This window comes from Contarinia nasturtii, unplaced genomic scaffold (genome assembly GCF_009176525.2).
Source record: "Contarinia nasturtii isolate CC-2019 unplaced genomic scaffold, AAFC_CNas_1.1 Cnas_scaffold_4311, whole genome shotgun sequence".
In the NCBI taxonomy this organism is placed as follows: Eukaryota; Metazoa; Arthropoda; class Insecta; order Diptera; family Cecidomyiidae; genus Contarinia; species Contarinia nasturtii.
In genome coordinates, this window is record NW_022201606.1 from 295,715 (window position 1) to 322,983 (window position 27,269).

A 27,269-nucleotide genomic window follows, 5' to 3' on the forward strand; every position below is an offset into this window, starting at 1 on the left:
ATTAGATTTATATTGTGCAATCTGTCATTGGTTCCTTCACTATATATTTTGACACGATAATCATTTTATTTATAAACATTCAACGATTCAAACCTTTCAATCAACAAAAAACGACGACGGCGGCGACGACGACGACGACGACGACGACGACGACGACGACGTCAGAGAAACAACAACAACAGCGCAGGTCAATAGATAATATGATGGAACACAAGTGTATATTGAATTGTTAGTGTTTGCATATGGCCATTGTAAATGTAAAAGAAATCGACGATAGAGTGAATAGAATTATCAGAGGATCGTCGTTACACCGGTTTGTGAATTGATCATGCAATTGTCATAGATTTGAATAAATGAGTTTGTGTATGTTTGTTTGCATTTTTTTTTTCATTGATATGATTTGACCGAATCGGTTTTGTGCTAATCAACTGGAATTTGATTAGGTGTATTGGTGTTGGGTGTGTGTGTGCTTGTTTGATTTCACCTCAAAAGCCTCTTTTTCACTCACTCTCACTTAACAAAATCGTCGGCTGGCTTTGAACGATACACTGCGGCCCCAACGAAAACCAGAAAAGAAAAGAAAGAGAGAAAACAAAAAAAAATGAAACCGATTACGAGCAAATCATCATTCGTGTATGGGTGTTGCTGTGATACAATACCATCGTAGTTGTCTTGCGCTTATATATATACATATAAATATTTGTGTGTGCAATATTGCGAATGAACAAACACGATACACTGTCGTTTCGATTTATTTTACGCTCGCACCTCTCGTACAGCGATTTAAATATATTGTCAGTCAGTTCGTTTTTTGAATTTTACAAGAGAGGAAGTGTTAAATTGTTTTTCCTCCGAATCAAAACCAAAACCTCCAGTGTCTTACGGTGAAAATCGCAATGTTCAGATCGATCGTACTTTCAAATGTTTGGAAACCATTTGTCAAAATTCCAGTTGAATATCGAAAACGATTTTTAAGTTAATCCAACGTAAATTGAATCGGTTTTCTCTGTCGAGTGATGTAATCGCAGAAAAAAAACGAGTTTATTGTTAAATTCCAAAATTGAAAATTAAGAAGTGTGAAGAAATTTGATATTTTGCACATAGACAATTGATACGAAGAAGCGAAAGCAGTGATCAGTATTGTACTTGGATGTAAGTGCAAAAAAACCGTCTCATTTTATTTTCTCGTATCGTTGTCATTCAGTGAATTTGCGTCACTTATTCATAATTCCTTTTTTTTTCTCTCACTCTCTCGTCGAATGGTATTGTTGTTGATATTTTTCATTCGGTTTCGTGGTCGTTGTCATTATTCAACCGACATATTATCATTGTGCGCTTGAAAGACAACCAGAAACAACGAAGACGATATATTTGTATTACGACAAGTAATATTTACGCGACCGTCAATGTAATGACGGTACATTGTACACACATCTCAATATACAAATTCTTTTTGCTGCTGTTAAAAGTCATGGCATTGGAAATAGTAGCGGCTAGAATTATTTTATGCCTTATTATGCCCTTTGATGTTGTTGGTGTTCAAGTATATGTTGTGTGCCACGTGTAGTAGCCTTCTTTTTATTCATTCATTTTATTAATTTTATAATATATATTCACGGCAGTTTATTGTAACCGACAATATTTTTTTGTTGTCGTTGTCATATTCGTTCAGTTTTTATCTATTGTGTGTTGGCGACATCAGCCACATTTTAAGTTCATGGAATGAGTACAAAATGTACGTAAGTGATTATGATGATGACAAAACAACCGTTGACAAAAGATAATTCGAAATACTTTTTACTCAACTCCATTGACTCTTTCTGACGCAAAAAGAAAGAGAATATGAAATTGAGTACAAATGGGAAATTTTCTTTATAAAAACTCTCTGTCGGTCTCGCTCTCATCACGGAACCACACATACGTCATTCAATCCGATTAAAGTTTTTATCTTGTGAAATTACGCTCTAATTAGGAAATGACAAACTGTGATTCAGAGAACGAAGTAAAATCGTTGACGAACTTTTATAACAGCATATTCATTCAAGATGACGATCAAGAAATCTGGTCACAATATATTATTCAGCATTTTAATGAGGTTAGTCATTTAAATGAAGCATCATGTAATTCAACTGTATCGAGTGAAATTATCGGCGCGCTAAAACACGCTGTGTGAGCGAAAGAATAAAAATAACACATTTTTCTCTCTCGCGAGATAGAATGAAATCCACAAACGAATAATGAAAAAAAAAAAATTATTATTATTTAAGAGCGAAGCATGTGTGCAATCAAACAAGTGTGTGCTTCAAACAAACCGATGTCTGAGGCACAATACAGCACCCGCCTGTGAAATAAAACGTAAACCAAATAAACAAATTGAATACAAACCGAAAACCAATAGAATTTCATTCGATATTAAACACACGAGCAAAGCCAAACGGCAAACAATTTTGTAATCCAAGATGCACTACCAGATTGCTAAGTGGTACTTGCTTGGATCTCGTAAATTACGTTGTAACGCAATGCGCTATCTCGAGACACACTCGTTTCTCTTTCCTCTTCAATTCAATGTTTTTTTTTATATTAAGAATGTGGTTTTTGCTCTGTCTTTGTCACATTTTCATCTAAAACACTAAGTCATTTCGCCAATTATCAATTAGCATTATCGAATTATTTCTTCGATCGTCCAATAATTTCCAACTAGATTTTGCTCCAGTGCGCACATTAACTTTGTTGCATTTACTCAAAATGGGCAAATGATCAGATAATTGGTATGGTTTGATTACTCTACGAACATCGTTTTATCGGTTTGATTACATCAAATGCATTTTATTCCGTTATTAAAATGGAATTGTAGTCAGTTTGTGCAGCCCAAACTACTAAAAGCAATACACATTCTCTCACTCTCTCTCTCTATCTCTCGTTCTCATTCCTACTTCGTAGTTTTACAACCAATGAATTGATGCAGTTTTTTGATTTGATTCATTCGTTCGTACATTTTGTTCAGTCGCTCGTTTCGATTGGAAACCGAAGAGAATTTTATGCGGTAATAAGTGCTCGTTACACAGAAATATTTAATTTATAAGTGTGTAATGCAACGGGCAAATAGATTAAACAAGTGATTGAAACATATATACTTTTTCCAAATGTGATGCCATTCTCTCGATATTTGTTTGCCATTTAAATGGTCGATACATCAGGAAAAATGGCTTTAAATGGAAACTTAACTGTTAATGTATTCTGATATATTCGAAGTAATTGCTATAAAAATCAATTGATGACGTCGTTCCGATATCGATTTACTTGCACGCATCGTAAAACTATGTACGTGCAAGAGAGAAAAAAAAGCCGAAAAAAATCTGATCAGCGTCTGTGGAGTCTGTGAAACAAGTCATTCGGAAATTGTTTGGCTATTTATAGTTGTTTCGACAAATTGTATCTGTCTCTTGTTGAATAAACACGATTTATTGTAGTTGACGAAAGGTAAAGCGATCAGTGAACTTTCATCAAATTGCGAACATTGACTCAGAATATAATTTAAAAATCCAATTGCTTTATATGGAAATTTGTCAACAATTCAAACCGCTAATCGGAAACATTCAGTGATTCAATAAAAATGCCACATCTGAACGTTGCATCAGCAAAACAAATATGAAACACATGATGCTTGATTTTGATGCATTCAATATTTTGCGTCGATTTGTATGATCCTATCAAGATGTTTGATTTATGTTCGAACAAAATTCAGCCAAGTGTGTAAAAAGTAAGAGTGACGATTCGGCAGTGGCGACACACTTTTAATCACAACATTATTAAAAATAATTGAACTTTTTTTTTGCGAACACTGATAACATTCACTGACGTTTATAATTTTGCTATTATTAAATTTCGCACGCTACTATGAGTGACCTAAAATGTGAATTGGTCATGAATGTTCCGGCTGATATTCGAATCACTGTATCATTCGATTTTTTTTTCCTTGAATGACAAATGAATTTGTACAATAACAAAAATCCCAATGAATTTGGTGGTCGGTGTTATGAATAAAACGAATCGTAAAACTGATGACCGATAATTGTCGATTAAATTTGCTGATTCAATTTTGTAATTAATTTCAAATATAAACAGGATTTACGCTAGCTGACTGAATTTCAAGGAAGGAAACAGAGAAGAATAAAGAAGAAGTAATCGTGCACTGATTCTAGCTACGGTGATAAAAGTAAACGGATAATGTCTATATGTACAATACAGTTGCCGATCGTCCGTATTTTTAAAGATTTTGATAAAATGAGCGCACAAGAGCAACAATTTGCTGCGATGGATCACGATGATGATGTCGATGATACAAACGAATGCGATGGAAAAAATCGATGTGTCATCAAATTCGTGGATACCAGCTATCAGCAGCAAGACGGCAGTATATCCGACAATGAAGAAGATGCTGTTACATCAACAAAACCATTGCGACAACGAAAGCGCTCAATGTCGAATACACCATACAAAATGAGCAAAGCCTTTTCCGACAGTCATTCGCTATGTGATGACTGTAACACAAACACATTTCATCACAATTGCATTTCAAAACGATCGAATGCATCGAGTGGATCGAATATGACGTCAAGCTCTGGTAGTAACAGTTTGCGCAAACAATTATTAGTTCGACGTTCTCCATCGCCGTCTGTTCGGGATCGAAACCATCAACCGCATAAAATACCATTGATGCGAAATGTTTCGGTTGGACTGAGTCCTGGATATGCGCAATATCAAATGGATTTGCTTGAAGTTCCTATGCCTCGTGACTACGGCGATGCATCGTCCGATGATTTAAGCAGTGAATGGGACTCAGACGTACAAGAAAGTCAACGATCGCCAAAGGTTTTTATCATTTTCACTTAAAATTTGATCATTTTTGATTTACTCAATCGAACGTATATGATGATTTCGTAAAAAAAATAGAACAAACAGTGGGTTGATCGTTTGTACTATTTTACATTAGTCATATTTTCATGCAATCCAATGCACGACATTCCTAACGTAGTTTAATTTTTTTTCTATAACGATTGCGTCATTAACACACGACAATCATGGTATTACGCATACAGATTTCGTGCAAAATTGAAAACTATCATGTCGAATTTTTCGAGCCTGTGACTTTCAACCGCGACCAAAAATTCAAAACTGTTGTGAATTAATGTCGTACTCGTGTTTGATTTTTTTTACATAGCGGACAAAAATCAAGTTTTTTTCTTCTTCTTCTTCTTCTTTTGATGCTGTTGCTGGTGATGGTGTTTGTTTGTATTGGCATGTGCGATACTTAACTAAATTAATTATTTCTTTCGGCGCGAAATAGTTATATATATAACTATATGTCTAATTATTTATTATTGCTGGCAAAAGGCCTATTATGGCTTCAAACACTAATTAAATCGCTGAACTCTTGTATGAACCGGTGCATTTATAGTTTATATCAACAATTTTTTGTTGTTGCTGTTGTAGATTCAATAAGCCATTAAATAGTTCGAAACGATGAAAAATGCGGTTTTTGAAGTTGTTGAATTGCCAGCTGTAATGATTTAAGACCGTGTGTAGTTTATTGTAAGACCTAATTCGATTCAGACATGTGATAGCATTTTATGACGCAGGGATTCTCGGATTGTAGTCATACCATTCAAAATTTCAACGGAAAAGATTAGAAAAAAATTGAAAGTTTTGAAACAAAATAAAACGAGCTATGACCCCATCAAAATGTGTCACGAACGGTGATCACGCATTCTAGACGATGTCGGCTCTGAACTTTCAAGTATTTATTTTGAATTTTTCCACATAAACATAAATGCACTTTCGACTTTGAAACGTGCTTTCGATTTATTTGTATCGCATCGAGACGTCAATTTTGTAAATTGTTTTTTCAGGTCACACACATGGTTAATCCAGAAAAAACTTACAACCAAACGACACAAAACATTCCAGATCCAAGATTCTCAAGAAATCTCTTGATGCAAATTAGAGCACCAAAACATTTGCAAAGGTCTGTTGACAACACTGGTTAAGTTGTTACATATGAAGTAAAACGGAAGATTTTTCAATCACATTTATTCAATGAGTTTACATATTCAAACAAATGATAATGTTGTATTTTATTCTCGTCAAAGTTTAATACGACGTTGCCATTTTTATTGATTGAATAAGAGTTATAAATATCACTGGTCATGCGATTGACTTCATAATAATTCTCGTCATTGACAAATTTTTCATAGTAGCACAATGTATTTTCTCTTCTTTCGAACTACGTTTGAACCCAAATCGTGTAACGCTGGAGAAATGTGATAAAGCCATGTGATGCGAGCCGAGTGATAGATAAGAAAGTGCGTGTGATATGACTTGATGTGAAAATAAAGTGAATATTTCATTGAAACGTGCGCAATCATTAATCATGTGTACAGAAAATTAAACGTATGACTTTACGCTTGAATATGAAAAACAAAACTTTCACCCGGAAAAATATATCATTTTGTATCGTCGATATGTGCATGACCCAAAAATGGAGCTTCATTCATTTAGAATATATTACGATAAAATGATTTCGGATTTTCTGATATATTGACGCATGGAATTTCCCTCGGTGTTATTTTCTCGGTATTCCATTATCATTGGATAAAACCATTTAGAAATTCCAAACAATGAGCTCATACCAGATTTTACAAACATTTACACTACGCGTCGAAAACTGGTTCAAATTGTTTGCTTGAGATTTATGTATGCAAAATAATCAAACTGTTTGATATTTGTATTTGAGAATTCGTCATTAGTTCATTGCTACCAGTTTATTGTTGTTGTTGAACCATTCTTGTGAATAAATGAATTGAACATCAATCACGCCATAAATCGGACGAGAATTCGGGAAAAAAAAAGTTGTAAAAACTATAAATAAATTTAGATGTGCGAAAAATTAGCACCATTTTTTAGTTACTTTGTTCCGAAATGTTAAACGATGATAAAACACAAGCGAACAATTTGAACAGATTAGAAATTGAGAAAAACATCTCCGGATTCTTTGTTCATTCGAGTACTTATCTCGAATCGCATCGAATTTGTTGTTGCTTATTATATTGATATTTGATAATACTGAGTCAACAATACCAAAAAATGATGATTAAACATCGAATTAATGAATAAAACCTCAAATATTTGGTGAATTTAATATTCAAAACGTGTACGAGGAAAAAATAATATGAGTTTAAACAGCTCATTACGGAATTATAGATTATTTACCACATATTTAACGGTAAATATTCTTTTCAAGCCACCATATGTCCTTTTTTTTAAAGTCACACATGAATTTCTCAGAGTTTGAAAAGAGAATAAATTACAATTTCTCAAATGCCTGTCACTTTTTATACAGCACCAATAATAAATAGTTCTTTTTGAGTTCGCGCACGAAAATGATTGAGACGTTATGAGTGCAATGTAGCACATTATTGTCTGAAACTGTCTAATTGCATTCTTTGTGCTAGATTTGTAAAAATATATGCGAGCGCTATGTAACTTTCGAGATCAGTAACTTCATATTGGCATATATGTGAAAATGATTAGCACCATGTGTGCTATGCAAAATAAAAAGAAACCGTTAGATCGATGTGTATGAGTGTCTTAGTTGTAATTTACTTATTTGTTATTGGTATTATTTGTATGGATTTTGTTCTGCTTAGGCTTGCACATGGTTTTATGAATTTGTGAGAGGAAAATAAAGTAAAAAAAGCGAATATACACACTGCAAAAGGCACAATCAACAATCTCAACATGACTCTTTTTTTTTCTCCCGCAAGCTATAATGTCTTATTAAACATACAGTGAGTTCAAAATGTAGGCAGGTCTAATGAGACACCAACCGCCGACACTTGCACACTGCACACGCATTCTCTGCGCCAAGACAGTTTTTAATGATGACGATAAGAGCGAAACATGCAATAAATTTGTATCTGTCATTCTTTTACAATGTTAGATAAAAATAAAGTGCGACAAGATTGAATAATAAGACTCTTGGCACAGTCTTTTCTGCGCTCTTTTCAAGCCACATTTATATTCAAGTTTATTATTTCGCTAATTCTGAAATTACATTTAGAAATTATATTTTTATGGAATACAATAAATGTTTATATTTTTGTTTGCCTAATTTTCTCATAAATAATAAATGAATGCCATGTCGATAACATTATTATCAAATGAACATCATCTATCACGCAAACTTATTTTGTTTGGGATACGAAAAAAAAATGGAATTAGATAAAAAGTAGGTCCAAGCGCATAAACTTGTTCGTGATGATGATTTTGTTGAGAGAAAAAGTATGGATAATTGTGCAGTGTATAATTTGAATATTTTGTTCACAATTGGGCAAAAATACAACTCTATAATTGTCAATCACACAAGCAGATAAATGATGATTCATAATATCGACATTGTGTTTTGCGAGCGAGAAAAATAAAACTACACGAATTAACTATTGCGTCTTCAACGCCAAAAAAGTGAACTCACGAATTGTTGAATATTTAGTATGTTTTTTTCTTTCTTTTCGATTATAATTTCAATAACATTGTGTGTGAGAACGCTTCTTTGCGAACAATTTTCGTGAATGTAAAGTTTAATTAATGGCTCAGAACACGATTAGTCGAATGCATGGAACGAATAAATTTGCTTATAGATTATTTTCATTGTGCTATCATTGAAATTATTATTTTGTTTTCAACAACCGCACTGCGGTCGAATGCGCAACGTCACAACAGTGACGACATGTTTGATTGTTTGATTGTGACAGCATGGAGTGTTTCCGTCGTCATCAAATTAATGAGCGCGTTTCGATGAATTTAGCATGTTTTTCCTAGAATTGGAATTATGCGACTGTTTCGCAATAAGTATCTCGTGTGATATACATGCGGTTTTGGTTTTTTTTTTTAATTCTTTGTAAATGTTCATATCATTGAATTAATGTTGTCTTGTTATAAATTTTTACGTTTGAAAATATTAGCATACATTTCAACAAAAGACCACTTGACGACAATGAAACTGAATTGAATCGGTATAGACTTTAATTCACTCTATGCGAGATTTGAAGTAAAAAACCGGTCAAAGTTTGAGACCTCTTCTGTTTAGAATAATTAAGTTTTGACATTTTGAAGAGCTTTAATATCATGGGAAACAAAAATATGAGAACTGATGAGCATGCTTTATGAATTCATTATATTTTTGTGATCGAATGAAGAGATTGTCAAGCGTTGGTGCTTCTTTTATCATGGTTAAAATAGTTTTTGCAATGGCAATTTACAAAATTGCTTTAATTGAATTAACAGCTAAGAAAAGGTATTCGAATTAAAGTTTATTTTGCAAATTGTCGATAAGAAATCACCAGAAAAAAAAGTCGAACATGTTATTTGCTCTTGTGAATGTGAATTCGAACAACGGGTTTCCTTTCACATGGAATTCATATGAAATTTATTAGAATCGTCAATTTTAATGTTTTAGCCATTTCTGAAGGTAACACAACCTGAGCTAACCGAAATCGAATTGTATGTTATTCCTTTTAAAAGAAATCTTTTGTTCAAAAATCCATTTACAGTTTTGGCTTTTGCGTCATTACACCGCGTGAATAACAAGCAAATAAAAAGTAATGACGCATGCACGTCATATTTTTATAAGAAATAAAAAAAAAGTATTAATTCACACGTCCAAGACATCGAATTGTCCATTGTCAACATTGATATTTTTATTGAAGACCATTCGATCATACGTTATTTTAAGATTTTTAATTTTAAAACAATTTTTTGTTTTTTGGTAATTGAATACAAATTAAAAAATAAAACTTGCACAACCTGTCACTAATCAATGTTGTTTCGTTTCTATTTTTGTGTAGCCGTCTGGTTGGCGCAAACTCAGAAATATTGTACAATGGACACCATTCTTCCAAACATACAAAAAACAACGTTATCCATGGGTACAATTGGCTGGTCATCAAGGCAACTTTAAAGCGGGACCCGATCAAGGAACTGTACTCAAAAAACTATGCCCCAAAGAGGAACTTTGCTTTAGTGTAAGCGAATAATAATAAAATAACATCATTCAATGGCATTGACTAAAAATAGCTGATTTTTAAATTTACAGTATTTAATGAGAGATGTTTTACGACCTTATGTGCCTGAATACAAGGGTCAAGTCACCAGCGATGATGGTGAATGTAAGCACACATTTTTATACATGATCTTTGACACAAATGACAATGTGACTAATTTGTTTACATTTATATTTATAGTATATTTGCAGCTAGAAGATTTACTTAGCGATTTCGATCAGCCGTGCGTAATGGATTGTAAAATAGGCGTTCGAACATATTTGGAAGAGGAACTATCAAAAGCAAAGGAAAAACCAAAGCTACGCAAAGATATGTATGAGAAAATGATACAAATCGACAAAGACGCACCGAACGATGAAGAGCATCGAGCCAAAGGAGTCACAAAACCCAGATACATGGTATGGCGTGAAACAATCAGCAGCACAGCCACATTAGGCTTTCGGATTGAGGTAACAAGCCAGACACAGTTGAATTTAAATCAAAATGGAAATTAATTGTTCATGTTTTGATTGATTGCAGGGTATCAAAAAAGGCGATGGAACAAGTTCAAAAGATTTCAAAACAACAAAATCTCGTGATCAGATCAAAGAAGCATTCAAAGATTTTTCATATGGATTCTCGAATGCCATAGTATGTATCTAAATCAAAAACTGCACGAATTTTTGTTCTTAATTTAGAAAGTTCTCTCGCTTATCTCATCACTTGCATATTCAATGGAATTTAAAATAAAATAAAAATGTAATTATTTTGTTTCGCTTGCATTAATGAGATGGTGATAACAACTTGTGATTTAAGCTAATTAAGATGTTTCGTTTAAATCGATATCTCAATTAATATGCATTGTTAATTTTTCCATTTTTTCTTCTTCTTTTTTTCACCAACAGCCAAAGTATATTCAAAGACTCAAGGCGATTCGCGCAACATTGCTACGTTCGGATTTTTTCCAATCGCACGAAGTGATTGGCAGTTCGTTGTTATTTGTACACGATCGCACACAAGCCAGTATTTGGTTGATTGATTTTGCGAAAACCGTTTCGTTGCCGTCGGGCGCACATATTACACACACGAACGAATGGATTGTGGGCAATCACGAAGACGGATACTTAATTGGAATAAATAATTTAATTCAAATTTTCGAAGAAATTTTGTCGAATGAAGATGACTCAGTGTCAACGGAATGTCAATTGAATGACGATGAGGCTGACATTCCAGAAGCTGGTAAATCGATAGACGATGTAAATCAAATACAAGAAAACAATGTTGATCTTCAGCAAGAGATTTACGCAATGAAACTCGATCAATCGATGCAAGAGGATGACGGTACAGATCGAAGTGAAGACAATCGTAATCAAGACGACGAAACGAAGTTGTAATTTCGTTTTTAAGCAATATGGATTTAAAAAGGCAGCCTTTTATTATTATTATTAAAATTGATGAGGCAGCCTATTTAATGTGTTTATCACAAAAAAAACTCTAGCAATCACTATGTTTGGGGTGCGATTGCAAATGCATTAATACAGCAAACATTGTTGAAAAATATTTGATGCACGCTTCTGAGTGAAAGAATTATATATAAATTCATTGCAATTCTGTTGAATTTTCAACAGTCTCACATACATTTTTTTTCTTCAAATTTAAATAGAAAATAAAAAGCGATAGGTTACATTTAGTAACATTTTAATGTATAATTTTATTTCTACATAAGACTGATTTATTGTTTAGCCTACGAAAATCACATACGTTCATTCACATCATATTTACGAAAAAGAAATTGTAATTTACACATTTTAATGATGCGACAAAGCTTCGCAGAGTATTAGAAGGAAAGAAGAATTTTGAATTTTGGAGAATATTATACATTCCATCGAACAATACGCCAAACTCATATCACAATTTCTCTGATTTGAGACATTTTATTAGTACATTGATAATAATAAGGTGTAAGAAAACATTATTTTTTTCCACTTCTCTCGCTGTAGCTACCTTTAATAAATAATTAAAAAAACACACATATTCATTTACAATCATCAATTTGTCATGTCGGATTGCAGTTATTATTTAGAAGAAATGTTATATGTTTTTTTTTGTTAATAAGAATCAACTAAAAGCTAAAAACACAAATCTCTTTTTTGTTCTTTATTAACGTAATTTATCTTATTTATAATTCATATAGGAAATTATTGACAAAATGAGTGTGAGTCAAAAAAAATAAAGTCAATTAAAATTGAACATGTTACATGGTTTATTTTTCAAATTATGATAGAACCGATATTTCGGTTTCAATTGATTTTGAATCATCGTCAATGCCAGCCATCCTTATTCTTGACAACTTTTCTGTAAAGATTCGGTTGGTGCTTCTGTGGTTGTTGGCATTGCAAGTGGGCTAATAGCTGGTTTGAAGTGTGCACGTCTCAATGCAAGCGGTGTTGCATGAAGTGAAGAGCTTAATCTTCGTGTTGGCATAATGGTCGTTGATGGCACTGCGCTAAATCGTCGCATTCGACGTTGTATGATTGGACTAAGACTTACCGCGCTACATGGTGAATCGGAACTTCCGACTGGTGTGACGGAAAAACGATTTGGACGCATCAGTCGATTTCGTGGCACTGCCAATGACGATTTCGACGGATAATTTGAGCCCGCCGATGGTGGCGTTTCTAATGGCGTCGAAAATGAAACTGAACTTCGCCGTGTCATTTGGGGCACCATTGACATACGACGATTGGCAAGATATTTGGCGCCCATCATATTTTTCGTGTGTGCACTTTCAATGGCTCGTATTAAATCGGCAATGGTTGTTGTTTCGAGCACCATTTCTGATGATGCTGATTGATTTGATAAAATGCTCATTCGTCGTTTCATTTCGCCGTTAAATTGTGGTTTTTTAAGAGTATCGATTTTAATTGAATTTCTCCTCTCGACTGGCGGAGAAATCTTAACCGACGGTGTCACGGACTGTTGTTGGTCTTCTTGTGGTGGAATTTCTGCATTTGGATTGAATATGGTATTTCGTCGCTTGAAAATATTGTTAAATGCATTAAACACGGATTTGCGACGACCCACGGCCGAATCTATGTTGTCTTTTGGTTTTTCTATACTTATAACAATACCGTTTGTATCTTTTTTATGCATTATTTTGGCCGTTTGTCTTTTCTCATCATTCACTTGATCATTTATGAATTCTTGAATGTCATTATTATTACCAGACCATGTATATTGTGGTCTATTGTTGGATATTTTCAAAATTTGCGGATGCAACGATTTTGCACGTGATCTTAAAAATTTCTTCGGTATTTTTTGCGATTGTGGCGGATCATTCGTGGTAACAACAGACCATTCATCTTCGAGAATACTTTCATCAGAGAACAAATCAACTCCACATGGCGCTGGTATATTTGGATCTTCTTTATTTGAATTGAAATCATTCAAAGCGAACACAACCTGTGCCAAAAGTTCACTGGTGTTATCCAGCATATTATTTGGATTGAACGTTTTGTCACGATCAATGCGCATTAAATTCGATTCTGAATGTCGACTTTGTAATGGTCTCGGGTCAAATTTTCTCGTAATCACATCTTCATCAAAGAAATTCTCAGACATTGCTCTCTTTCGACGTGGAACAGGTGAATTACAACGGTACACCGTTAAATTTGGGCACGATTGCGAACGTGTTTGCCGATAATTATGTTGCTCTTTATCGTTTGTTTCAGAAAATACAGGCTACGAGAAAAAAATAAATTAATTTGACCAATTAAATAAAGAAAATTATAAATCTCTGGAGTTAATGAAAAGAAACGAACCCGAACGCGCATTATATAAATTTCATTAAGAATTCTACGTAAATAGCCAACATCTTTAGTTACGCCACCCCAGATGCGATTATGTGTTAATTTTATATTTTCAGTTAATTGCTTTTCGAACCGGCTGAGTCTTTTGCTTTGCATTCCACGTGCAATGAATCCAATTAACATGAGAATGTAGCTGAGACCAAAGACAAACCAAACAAACACAAAAATTTGATAAAATACAAAGTAAATGCCGAATGTTTCCTCCTGTAATCGAAGAAAAAAAAACACACATTGATTTAATGGTACCAACTCTGCAAATACAATTTGACTTATTACTTGATGTGGCTGAAAAGTTGGGACGTAGTCTCCGAAGCCTAAAATATATATGTAGAATCGATAATTATTTATTTAATTGTGATCAAACGTTAATTGAATATACATTGGAATAATTTTTTAAAAATATTACCGATGGTAAGCAGTGTGACAAAGGAATAATATACAGAAATCGAGTAGTCCCATCCCTCGAAATAAGTAAAGATGACAGAGGGCAAAAATATCAGTATGATCAACGCAGGTAAAATTAACGATAATGTGATTTTGGCGATCATACTCCATCGGTGAGGTGAATAATTTTCATTCGCATGCATATGTTGTGCGAATTTATACGCCTTGTATTTCCTGTACACTTTAATAAACTGAACCAACATTATTCCATTAATATTATGGAGCATAAAAGATCAAAATTCTGATCGTACAATACTTACGAACCTTCTTCCCAAAAAATTCTCCCAGATATGTATATAAAATCATATTCACGGGCATTCCAATCAGAGCATAGGCAATCATAACATAGCGTCCAAGAGTACCAGTTGGCACCATATTTCCATATCCTGGATTCAACGTTTTATTAAATTAATGGAGAACGACTATTATTTAAACGAAAACTTCATAGAATGACAAGAAATTACCCAATGTCGAACAAACTATGAACGCAAAAAAGACGGAATGATAAAATGTCCATTGGTAGGGGTTAACGAACTTATCTTCTCTGTAATCTGTCACTGGCTTATTACAATAGGTGGACAAACGGTTAAGAATGTCTTTTTGTATTACAATATCATCGGGCGATACAAATGCAACAAGCAATTCTGGAAAATGGTATTGAAAAAGTGATAACAAAATGAAATCCAAAATATATCAATGGAAAATAACCAAATAAATAGATTTGTACACATGCATTAGCATCTCTTTTGAATTAATATATGAAATGTCTTGGCAACACAATTTTATTTGAATTGTTTCATACACTGTCTCGATACTAACTACACTTAAAAGTATGAAAAAAGCTCTAAAAAGCTTTCATTGCCATTGTGGTGTGTGCACTTGCCGTGTTAATCGCTACTATAATAAAGTCATCTGTTTCGACTTAAAGCCATTATGAGCCTTTTAGCCAATGTGTTAATTACTGTTAATGGGCCATAAATATGACTTAGGTTTGAATTCTAGCGAGGAATGATACAGTCACTCTTGGCGGTGATTAAATATGTGAAACATATTTTTTTTTGCTGCAGTAGAAGCACGTAGTTCTTGGTTCTTATTTATTGTCTACATATTTTTTTTTTGTGTCAACATATAAAATAGAGCATCTAGAATTGTTCAGATTGCTGCGATACACGTGACTTTGAAAGAATCTTTGTGACAAAAATTGCCATAAATTGATTAAATTTACGTCATTGATTTCATTTAACTGAATGTTACTACAACAATATCGTCGCAAGTCAACCGCATTGTTGTTTAGTTGCTTTAAATATGATAGCGACAGTTTGTGCGGGGTAATTCTTTCATAATTCATACGCTTATTGTATATTGACGAACACACATGAGACAGGGTCTTTTTCATTGAATTAAATTTAATTTTTTTAAATCTAGGAAGAAATTATTTGTTTATTTTCAACCGCATTCAACTCGGTATTGACCGCAATTTTAATAAAATATTCTGAAATTTTCTTCTTCTTAACTTGTTTATTGTGACACGATGAAAAAAAGACTACATTTTTCGTGGGACGAAATTATATTCATCATCTAGAATATTCGGTATAATTTATTTTCAACGCGGAAAAATAAACGCTTGCTTAAGTCGTAACAAACGCTGTTTATTGCTTTAGTTTAAGGCAAGGACGCTGTTTACTAACATTGTTTGGGCATGATTTTACAACTTTTTATTCCACTTGCATACGAATTTTGCATTTCGTTAATCAAAATGACTTTTAATTCTTATAAGACTTTCACATAACACTCAGCAATACGATAAGTTTATTAAGATTCTTAATCAACCTACCATTAATCTCAATACGATCCTTCAGTTCTTTGGCTCTTCTTTCTGTCTCTGCATTATGTTCAATGTGATAAAATACGCATGCACCGAACATCAAATAGGTCATATAAAATGTTAGAAGTATAACCCATTGACGAGGTGCAAGGCCCATTTTAGTTTAAAACTACGTTCACAACCGATTAATTTCAAAATAATTCGAATTTCAGGCGAGATGTTTTGCAAAATTTAAGCACTATAATCAATTTTATCGCTTTGACTGTCATAGAATGCGATGCAAGAATGTTTTAATTCGAATGATGAGTGCGCAATTATATTTTAATAAAACGTTGAATGTTAATGCCACATGGAAATTATTACACATGTTTGAATTTCTAACGATGAACGTATGAATGCATCAAATATTTTAAATTTATTTTCTACCACAAGTGTAAACTGAATGAAAGATCAAAAACAACTGACACTGGATTTTTATGAACTTTTTGGGAACTTAAAATGATTTCTTCAAACCCAAAAAAAAACTACACACAAACAATCGCTCAAGATAAATTCCGTTTTTTACGATTTCGATAATTAATCCAAAAATTGCTTTTGCCTATTTGCAAAAATGACAAGTTTTGATTCACATACAAACACATAAAACTGAGTTTCTTTAATTAAATTAGCCAAAATAATAAAAAAATCTACACTATTTCTGTCTTGGATTTCGCAGAATCGTATTTTATTGCGTAAAGTTATTTCGATGTGCACATACAAGTGTCTGTAACATTAGGTATAAAAATCATTTCGTTTTGATCCTCTGTGGCAGAATGAGGCGGTCGCACAACTTGACAGACATTTTTCAATTAAACTCATTCGTACATTTATTATCAACATTATGTGAATGTGAATCTTACTAACTCTTCCTCTTAGTAACTTATATAATCCAATTGAATGAGATCAAATTCCAGGCATATATAACGAACGACAACGTAAAACAGTCGAATCATGTGTGAAATGCTCAAAAGAACAAGCGATCAAGGCAATCAGTTTCAGTTAGCGTCTTAAACTTATTGAGTCTTTCAAAGTGAACAATTTTTCTCTTGCACTACAAATGAAAATCATATTTTGTTTTGCGCATTTTTCAATTGCATTACATGTGACCAATGCAAAAAAAGAAACAAAGTATTCCAAATATATTTCACGGGTTATCGAGAAAATGAATATACATATTTTTTTCAATAAAATACCTATATCAACAAGAATAATAAATGCTAAAATGTAATTAAATCATTTCAAAAATTAATACAAGTTTTTTTTTCTGAAAAAGGAAAATAGAATCATTTACAATTATATTAGTTCATAGAAATTCATTTCGTTCACCCAAACATTTATCAAAAACGTATTGGATGAATATTTTAAGTTTGACTTGTTTATTTCATGGAATCGCATCTCCTTCGTTCTAAATTTGCTAAAAATTTTGGACGATTGGTTGGCCTGACTTGAGGTACATTTAATTGTGATTCGGTGACCGTCGTCAAAAATACACTACGATTTGGCAATGGAGACGTTTCCAGTTCTGAACCTGAGTAATTAGCAGAACACGTTGATATCGATCGACCAAAACGATGCGGACGTACTGTTAAATTTGTGTGGTCGTTGAGTAGTGGGCTTGGTCTTAAAGTCGAAAGCTTTTTTTGCAATGATGAAGTTGCTTGAACTGATGGCATGGGCGATTGGCCCGGTGGAATCGAGAGCAGTGTGGGCCGAACACTGAATCTACGATGTGGACGTGGTGTTTCATTATTGGTGGAATAACTATAGGGTGGCGGCCCCGTTGAAGTTGGCATTAAAATTGAAGACCGTCTCGACGATGGTAGATCGATTGTCGATTGACGACGACGATTTGAACGATTAAATAGTGGTGTATTCGATGTAGATAGTGGTCGCATAGAATTGCGACGATCATGCAATGATGTTGGTGTTGATGGCGGGAAAATATTTATCAATGGAGGCGGTGGTGGCGACTGTGGCTGTATATTATGAATGGTTGTACTGTGCATTGATGTCGATTGGACTCGTGGCCGTGAACTACCGTTCAATAAATTCTCCAATGACTGACTATTATCGCCAATAACAGCAGAGGTGTGCATGACCTCAAGGGCACGAATCAAATCGGCAATTGTTGTATTTTCTAAAACATCAGCGGTTGCCTCATCATTTGTCGATAGCATTGAGTATGTGCTGGGACGTCGTTTAACTGATGGCGTTAGATATGGTATTGGTGATGCACTCATTCGACCACGGGATGTACGATCTAAGTAACTTTTAACATCTAAACGATCCGGTGTGAGTGACATTTTTCTTGAGTCATCACGTTTTTTAAATGGATTTAATCGATCAAATATCGACGTCGAACTGGATCGACTTCGTGTCAGTGGTGGTGGTGGCGGTGTTTCGGGACTACCATCAACATTTACAACAAATGCCGGACTATCGATTTTCGGCGATGTGAGAGCAGCTCGATACAAATTCGGGGATTTTCGTTTGTTTAATTTTCTCAAACGCATAAACTCTTCGATTTGTTGATTATTTCCGCTCCATGTCCATTCATGTGAATTATTTAGCTCCAATTGATCCGGCACAGGAGCACGAAAATCGGACGCGGCTCGGCCGCGGGCTTTTGGCGGAGGTATGGAAACACTACTGTCGGAAAATTGAATCGACCATTTTGAATCGTGTAATTTTTCACTTGCCAAAATTTCCGAATCGGAGAAACCATGAAAACCGGCATTGCTCATCGCTGCTATACTTTGTGCTTCATCATCAGCCGCTTTAATATTACCCAGCGCTGTAAATACGCGAGCCAATAATTCGGTCGGTTGCATTTGGGCATTTGTCTCGTCAGAGGTTCGATTGCGATCAACTTTATGGATGTCACCATCAGATTGAACGCGTTGAATATTTCTTATATTTGTCAAAAAATCGGGATCATCGTCAACATGATAGAAACATGACTGTGCACGCTTTCTGGTCGGTAGATTTTGACGATAAATTGATAGGTCCGGACACGAAGATGTTCTTCTGCATCGTAAGTAATCGTCAGGCTCCTCATCCTCCGGACAAGTATTCTAAACATTTGCATTGCACATTTTTTGATTAATTTTTTCAATCTCTATTCAATAAAAAAAAATCATTACCTTGAATCTCATCATATAAACTTCGTTTAGAATTCGTCTAAGATAACTAACGTCCTTTGTCACTCCGTTCCATATTCGAGTCTGTGTGGAACGAATATTTTCCGCGAGTTGACTCTCCAACCGCAATATTTTTTTACTGCGCAGGCCCCTGAAAAACAGTAGCGATTGGTTATACATGGGTTCGCCCATTACCATCATTCAATTGGTTGTCGACATAAATACTCACTTTGCAATAAACGACATAATCATTACTAAATATCCTAAACCAAAGATGAACCAAAAAATGATAAACACTTCGTACACGTAGAACATATAACCGAATTTCTCCTCCTGATCCGAAATGAAAGTTGGGACGTAGTCTCCGAAGCCTAAAATATATACATACATTTATAGTTGATGTAATATGAAATGAAGGGATTTGACAAGAATAGTTCTTACCGATAGTTGAAAGTGTGACAAAAGAAAAGTAAATGGCTTCCGAATAATCCCATCCTTCAAAATATCTGAATATTAGCGATGGTAAAAATAAAAAAATCACAATTCCCGGAATAAGATAGAGAAGTATTTGCGCTATCAACCCAAGCTGATTTGGGATGTAATTTTTATTCGTGGCCATTTTGTAGGTTTTATATCGTTCATAGGCTGTGACAAAAACTTTGCCAAAAAAGTCACCCAAATACGCGAATAAAAATCCGTTCATCGGAATTCCGATCAGACCATATAGTATCATGAACATGCGTGACATCGTAGTCGACGGACTGATGTTTCCATAACCTTTGTAAATGTAGAAATTAAATTCAAAATTAACAAACCGTATAAATTGCAAGCATGAATATGTTTTAATTGAGACTGTCCAACCGTACCAACTGTGGAGCAAACGGTGAATGAGAAGAAAAATGCATGATAGAAGCTCCACTTGAACGGTTGAAAACCGTCTGTATAATTTGTCACTGGCTTCCCACAATAGTCACCTACCATCTACGATAATAAACATAAAAAAATGTATCAAAATAATCAAAGAAAAAAAAAAACCAAAACAAATGACTTGCCTGTAATATTGCATCGTGAAATTTGGGTTCTGTATATTTTACCAAAATTTCTGTAAAAATATAAACAAAATAAAAATATTGTATAAATAAGTAGCGCATGAGGTTATAAATCTTGAAGCAAACATATTAAACTAGTTAATTAATTGGGTCAATTGTGTAAAGAATTCAAAGGTACCGGACATTGTTTGTGGACTGTAGTGATGTAATGAATTGCAAAATAACTCTTTAAAATGCAAAGTTTGTACAGAAGTTGATTGCGATAGGGATATGGAGTTTTGATGGCTACAAAATGTAATGCATGACCTTGACACTTTCATCAATCTACAATGAAATGTGCTAACAATTTTGATTATCGATATGGTTGCAACAGTACAGAGAATAAATGCACTCAATACAAACGTCAAAATCAAGTATGATGAGAGCAGCCAAATAAAGAGCACATACATTTGTTAAAAACTAGAGATACGTGCCAAGATAGGTATTGTGTATAGTGAAAAATATTTCATATTTGTTCGGAATTTAAAATATTGCAAAAAACAAAACGAAACGAGAACCAACAAAAAATAAATAAACAAGAATAAAAAACGCTTCAAGCTACTGATATAAAATCATTGAGATAAAGCAATCAGCAATCGATAATGGGGGGATTGTAAAATGATTCGGTTTATTGATCTTGGCCAATCAATTGGCTTTAGACATTTCTCACGTATGTGTTTACATAATTTGCGATCATAATTCATTGTTGAACGGTAAACGCGTAGTATGCATAAAATGCATCGAATTCTTAGCTATCGAAAACTCTCAACACCAAATAAATGCATGACGCATTTACCAAAATGATGAATGGTTGATGAATGTATGTGCTTTTGAGCATATTGATCAATGATAAAAGTGAAATGTGCAAGGAATCATTTTGTTATTGAAATGAGCCTGGAGGTTACATAACAATCCACTTCAACAAAAAGGGTTAACGATTTGTAATGATAAGAACTGCACATCGTGCAAGTTTTATTCGCTGAGCATTGATTCTGTTCAGACTGTCTCTCTGTGTACGATTCAAAGACAGTAAGGTATATAGACAAACGAGCAATTAAGCATGAAAAAATTATCATTGAATGTTGTCAGGATTTTAATTTACCATTAATATCGATGCGTCGTTGTACATCATTGCTGAAATGTTTAAGTTCCTCTTCGTGTTCAATGTGATAGAAGACACTGGCCCCAAATAGTAAATATGAAATATAGAAAAAGAACAATGCCAGCCACTGTCTTGGTGTCATTTTTATCAAGCCGTCGGGAGGTCGTTGTCAGAATTCAAAGAATTTTTTTTTTTTAAATATCAAATCAACAATTTTAATATTAAAACCGAAAATAATTAAAAATAATTCATATCACATTCACATGCCATAGAATAAATACTGAATTTAACCGCATTAGAAAATATATACACACACATTAACCAATAATGTCCATATTGAAATATCACTATGAGAAAAACAATTAACAATTAAGTTCTGGTAAGACGGCAATCATTTATCGATATGACTTTATTATTATTATTATAAATAATATCTTGTTTTGAAATTCGGCACGTGATTACGTGATTGCGGTTGCGGTTAAATTAATTTAACGCTTCAAAAGATAATTCTTTGTCGTTTAAATTCGTTGGAACAGATTCGGAACAAAAATTGCATTCTGTCGTTTATGTTTGATGATGTTGATGTTGCCGTTTCATATTTGATGCACATCAAATGTATGCGAATTTTCGATGAAAATCAATTTGTTTTATTGACACCGTTCGATATGTAGTCTTTTCACAAAATAAATGCATTTTTAATTGGAAATTAGATTTGTAAGTCACTTAATCAAAACAATCACAAGTAAACTCGTCACCATCAATTAGATTAAAACACATTTTTTTTCGCTCTTTCAATCAATTTGTAATTCTTGATTTTTTGAATTATTATTGTTGTTGTGGTTGTGCGTTGTGCGTTGTATAAATGTCACCGTATTGACAATTCAACCGTCGTTCAATTGGTTTGGTGGCTGAAACTAAAACGAGATAGATGAATTTAGTACGTTCTTAAAACAGTTTTTGTTTCTCGTATTTGTGTGGAGATACAACAAATGCATAACGGTAAAATATATATCATTTCGACGTATAAGAAGAAAAGAAACCAAGTTTAAGAAAAGAAAGAGATCAAACTATAAATTTAGTTAATTTGTTCAAAAAAACAGCTGATTTTATTTTGCACTTTCTTTGTCATCATTCACAATTTTGTGCCTTTGTCTAATGCACTACCACACATAGCGTCAAACACATAATCGACAATCGATTTACAATTTAAAGTCAGTGTTTTCAGTAGCTGATTATAAACGGTACTAAATGTATTAGCATAAATTTGTGAATTTAAAAAAACAAATGTGTAACAAAGTGTGTAAGTAACGTAGGTGTATAATTGCGAATACACACATTGACTTTAATAACACTTAAATTTAACAAGAATGTCAACAAACAAATTTGTTTTAAATTTTTCATAATATATTTACAAAATAATATGGAATAAGTCACGTTGTCGATCAAAGCCAAAAAAGAAAGACTTCGGACAACATGCACACTGCAACAAACAGTGTAAGAGAATAGAAAATTTATCAATGACTTTCATTCTTCTGGCAAAGAATTGTCGACGCTTTCATTCATTAATTTCAACGTATTTTTAATGTGGACGATCGTTCAAAGCCAATTTTTTAATATAAACGAACCGATTGATTGGCCATTGAATCGAACAATTCAAAGGTATAGGGGCACAATTATTTTTATGATTATTGTTTTCAATAAATGATGAGTCTTGTCAACGATCACATATTGCAAAATGGTGATCGACCCTTATTCGGAAGAAATTGCAAAAAACGAATAAAAATAGATTATGAATAACCAAAATAAAATTGTTCAACAATTTTAACCAAACGATTTTCTCACATTAAATTGTCATAATTTTATGTGTAAATAGTAAATCGTCATTCTCTTTGTAGTCAAATTGATGTTTCTATTTGAAACGCAGCTCTAATTTACTTTTCTTATTACATATGATTCATATAATGCGCGGCGCTTTAAAGTGACCATTATTTTTCAATTTTAGTTGAGCAAGAAAGTTTTTTTTTTTTTTTGAAGAAATGACTGAGGTATCTTTTGAATTCGGACGTCTTGTGCTACGTCATTTTACTTTTCACAAATTCTTTCGGCTTTGCTTAAATATGGAATTTCTATTATTTTCATTGCAAAAAATAAATCAGAAGGAGTCGAAGTCGAATGACCAAGAAATACATTTTATTATAACTTTTGACACAGACATTTCGTCTCCTTTTGGAAGATTAATTATTTACAGCGGAATATATATATATATTCGACCGTTACACACTCTACACCATTTGCTACTAACCGTTAAATTGGAACAAAATCAAACGAAAAACCGATTAAACTCGATCTAAAAAAAAATTTTAATTTTCTGCTAAAATAAATGAAAATCAATTTTTCGGTATTAAATCGCAAAAAATAAATAACAAAAACTTATAATGAGACGTAAAATTGAGTTCGATTGGTAAAAGAAATGACCATGTTATCGCGATCAAAACCAATCAATTACTGACTGACCGATATCGCTTGTACGAAGCTCTTTAACTGTACGACAACTGATTCCTTGCTCATTCGACTGATTTTTTGTATCTCTCCTGGCGAAAAATTCTCATCGCAGGTATGTGTCTATGAATGAAAAGTTAAGAGTCATAAAACTCACCTGCAAACAATGTATGAGCGAGTTGCAAAATTTGTCGATAGTGCCGCATTGAATACGAACAGTACGCGGGACAACAAGGACAGCAACACAACCAAACGACATATGTGTTTGTTCATTCTATATGCTTCATACAAAACGGTAACAACAACAATTATGATCAGTAAGAGCTACTGTACGACTAATAACCACACGCTCCAAATGAATGTGTATCGCTCAATTCGTTGTTTTTCTTTTGCGCTTCTGGCTTGCTATTATAAAGTAAAGTGAAATATACGCAAAGACATATATAATCAGGCGATTGAATTTAATGAGAAAAACGAGCTGTATGTATTAATGATTATAATGCGATCGTGATGTGTACACAAAACATTATTGATGCCATTCCAAATCATTCCACGACTACTGTGTGTATGTATATGGATTTTCTCGATCATTTGTGTATTGATTATTGTTTTCCTTCTTCTTTTGATGTATTCACAAAGAATATACTACTGCATACTTATCGATTTGTTACAATTCAATCTTGGTTTTGATAAATAACCGCTTATCAACGCATTCTCAACGTGTTAAGGAGACTCATTGATTTTTATCTTTGATATTTTGATTTGACGCACAAACTCTACATTAGTAAATATCAATCTAACCGGCAATAAAATCGAAGTATGACCAATTTTATGGCATCAATCAATGATTTGTAATTGTTTCATTATGAGTCTCTATAAAACAAAACAAGCATGTGCCAATAGTACACATTTTTTGAAAATTCGTAAATTTTCACGTGAAAACTTGACATTTCGACCGGTTTATTAATCTATTACTCAACCGAAATTTATTTCCGTCACATGGTTCTAGTTATTTGTAACGCAATTATTATAATAAAAAATAGACATTGATTATTTGGAATTGTGCACTTATTCCATTTCAAGTACAATAACAAACAATTTTGTGATATGCGGGTTTAACGGAAAATGAAATAATAAACAAATCCGACGCTGGTTTGGCGCCCATGTGTTTCGTGACAAATTAATTGATATTTGTACATTTTCAAAATTTTGTCGCTAATAAACATTTCATTCGCATTCAAATTGATTTACAAAAATCCAACCTAATTGCCGAATACCACACACGTGAAGTTTCATTCCGAAAATTTTCCAAACACAAAATTTGCGCGCTATAATTTTGCATAAACAAATTCAGTGTTTTGAGGTAATTTTTTTTTTCTCTATTGTTTGTATTCCTTATTCGCACTGTCTGTACTTTGGACATTTCCTATTTATTTTCGCCGACCTGAACATATCGCACAGAATCTACATAGAATGTATCAACATGCAAAAATTGAATGGAAATTCATTAAAAAGAGAGAGAGACACACACAAAAGTCACAAAACAAACATGAATCTCAATGAACGTAATGTTCATAGAATTTTTTTTAAATTGACCATTGTTTCGGGGCCTCTATTATTGCACCAGTAAAACGGCATTTGTTTCATCTCGTCATTTTGTTGCTTCATGCTGAAAAAAAAAACTGGTTTGAATTTGCCCATTGATAGGAAGCGGACACGTTTTAATTCCCCAAACAATTATACATTTGTTTAAGATATAAACTATAGTAAAATTGACGTTGCGCTGTATGTGGTTTGTGCCGCAAAACCATTATGATTGAAAAAGTTGAAAAGAACAATTCGAGCACTATTGTATTTATTTAAAAAAAAAAGCATCCACGACCTTGGCATTTTTAACTTTATCCCAATGATAAGTGACATTATCATTATCAGAAGACCTCACCCAACTGTATCGATTTATCGATCGAAATCCCTTCAATCAGAGAATCAAGTGCATTGAAACAGAAAACCTTCATTTTAGCCACACCTTCATTAGTTTTTGATGTAATGCGAATCGTTTATTGTTAATTTGTAAATGAAACTCATTTTTCTACAATAGACAATGGCATCAAGTTCACTGACGCATCATTAACCGTATGAATGCCGTTTTAGTTGTTATGCGCAAGACGTGCGTCTGATTTAATCCGATTGATTGAATCGTCTCTTTGAAATTGTGTCATTGTTTCGATTTCTATGTCATCCATAGATTACTCGCTACTCATTTTACAGCTATCATTAACATTGCATTAAGATCCTTTTTGAATTTCAAATTTCACCACAATGTTTTTCCAAGAAACTGAAACAAAGTAATACGCTTTATTTTGATTAGAGTATTTATAAGGGTGACGTGCTTGGTGACGGTAGGTGCCTCGTGTCTGCATACAAAAACCGTCTTTATTGATTAAATGTTTGAATTGATCGTAAACGAACTTTATTTATTGTGTGGACTATATCTTATCGATACCGTTCCAACCGATTCAGAGTGATATATTTCTGTTTTGGTCAGCAAAATAAATGCTACTATTTTTGTGAAAATTCATTGATATATAAGCCGACAACGATTATTTTTACTTCTAAAGTCAATTAATAATTTTTGCTATGATCGGCTATAATATTCTCATTTTGTGAATTCAACGTGATTTATGCACGTATTCGACGGTTAAGCCATACCTTTCCCCTGCCAAACTAAATAAAGACAAACAGTTTTTGGCAATGTATATTATCATTAAACAATCGAGGAGTGCGAATTTATTCATAAAATTTTGGCGATTTTTTTTCCTATAATTCGACATCACATGATTGAAACTTGGCGGTTTATATATATTTATTTATAAAATAAGATCAATGATCAATGAAAAATCTTTATTTGAATGCCTTTTTTATGGTCAAAATTGTGTTAATAATAACATTTAAACAATACACTCCTTAATTCTTGGTGAAATACATTGCGTCTTCTAAAAACAATTATTATGACTTCGTGAGCAAACATCACAAGAAAGAAGAGAATAACAACGATTTCAGTTGGATTCCGCGTCATAACAAATTCTATGTTGATATAAATAATAAATTCTTGTCGATTATCGATGGAATAATTCTGAATTTTTCAATAATAATTTATCAAGTACGT

The 27,269-nt window shown here is 33.3% G+C and overlaps 3 protein-coding genes across 6 annotated transcripts in view; 1 reads left to right on the forward strand and 2 right to left on the reverse strand.

The window, feature by feature from the left end:
* Positions 1–12,347, forward strand: part of LOC116350891 (inositol-trisphosphate 3-kinase B-like) — a 15,224-nt gene extending 2,877 nt beyond the window's left edge. The window contains exons 1-7 of one of the 4 annotated variants that reach the window (XM_031782872.1): positions 800–1,152; positions 4,126–4,872; positions 9,903–10,079; positions 10,151–10,223; positions 10,299–10,567; positions 10,638–10,748; positions 11,003–12,347. In XM_031782872.1, the coding sequence (XP_031638732.1) occupies positions 4,228–4,872; positions 9,903–10,079; positions 10,151–10,223; positions 10,299–10,567; positions 10,638–10,748; positions 11,003–11,491 (1,764 nt within the window). In that variant the 5' untranslated portion in view covers positions 800–1,152; positions 4,126–4,227 and the 3' untranslated portion in view covers positions 11,492–12,347. Of the gene's footprint in view, positions 1–799; positions 1,153–4,125; positions 4,873–9,902; positions 10,080–10,150; positions 10,568–10,637; positions 10,749–11,002 lie in introns of those variants that run through there. The other 3 variants (XM_031782869.1, XM_031782871.1, XM_031782870.1) reach the window with 3 other exon arrangements.
* Positions 11,990–16,909, reverse strand: LOC116350890 (open rectifier potassium channel protein 1-like). Its single transcript, XM_031782868.1, has 7 exons — positions 16,245–16,909; positions 14,875–15,054; positions 14,675–14,796; positions 14,373–14,601; positions 14,243–14,280; positions 13,919–14,170; positions 11,990–13,838 (listed from the first exon to the last, which is right to left on the reverse strand). Exons 1-7 carry the CDS (start codon positions 16,390–16,392, stop codon positions 12,435–12,437), a joined length of 2,373 nt encoding a protein of 790 aa, XP_031638728.1. The 5' UTR covers positions 16,393–16,909; the 3' UTR covers positions 11,990–12,434.
* A 478-nt stretch (positions 16,910–17,387) lies between these two features.
* LOC116350889 (open rectifier potassium channel protein 1) lies at positions 17,388–24,112 on the reverse strand. The gene is made up of 8 exons (XM_031782867.1): positions 23,907–24,112; positions 21,605–22,518; positions 20,467–20,516; positions 20,281–20,395; positions 19,856–20,191; positions 19,644–19,785; positions 19,418–19,565; positions 17,388–19,348 (listed from the first exon to the last, which is right to left on the reverse strand). The coding sequence occupies exons 2-8, from the start codon at positions 21,744–21,746 to the stop codon at positions 17,651–17,653; spliced, it is 2,631 nt and encodes an 876-aa protein (XP_031638727.1). The 5' UTR covers positions 21,747–22,518; positions 23,907–24,112; the 3' UTR covers positions 17,388–17,650.
* Between the last annotated feature and the right edge of the window lie 3,157 nt (positions 24,113–27,269).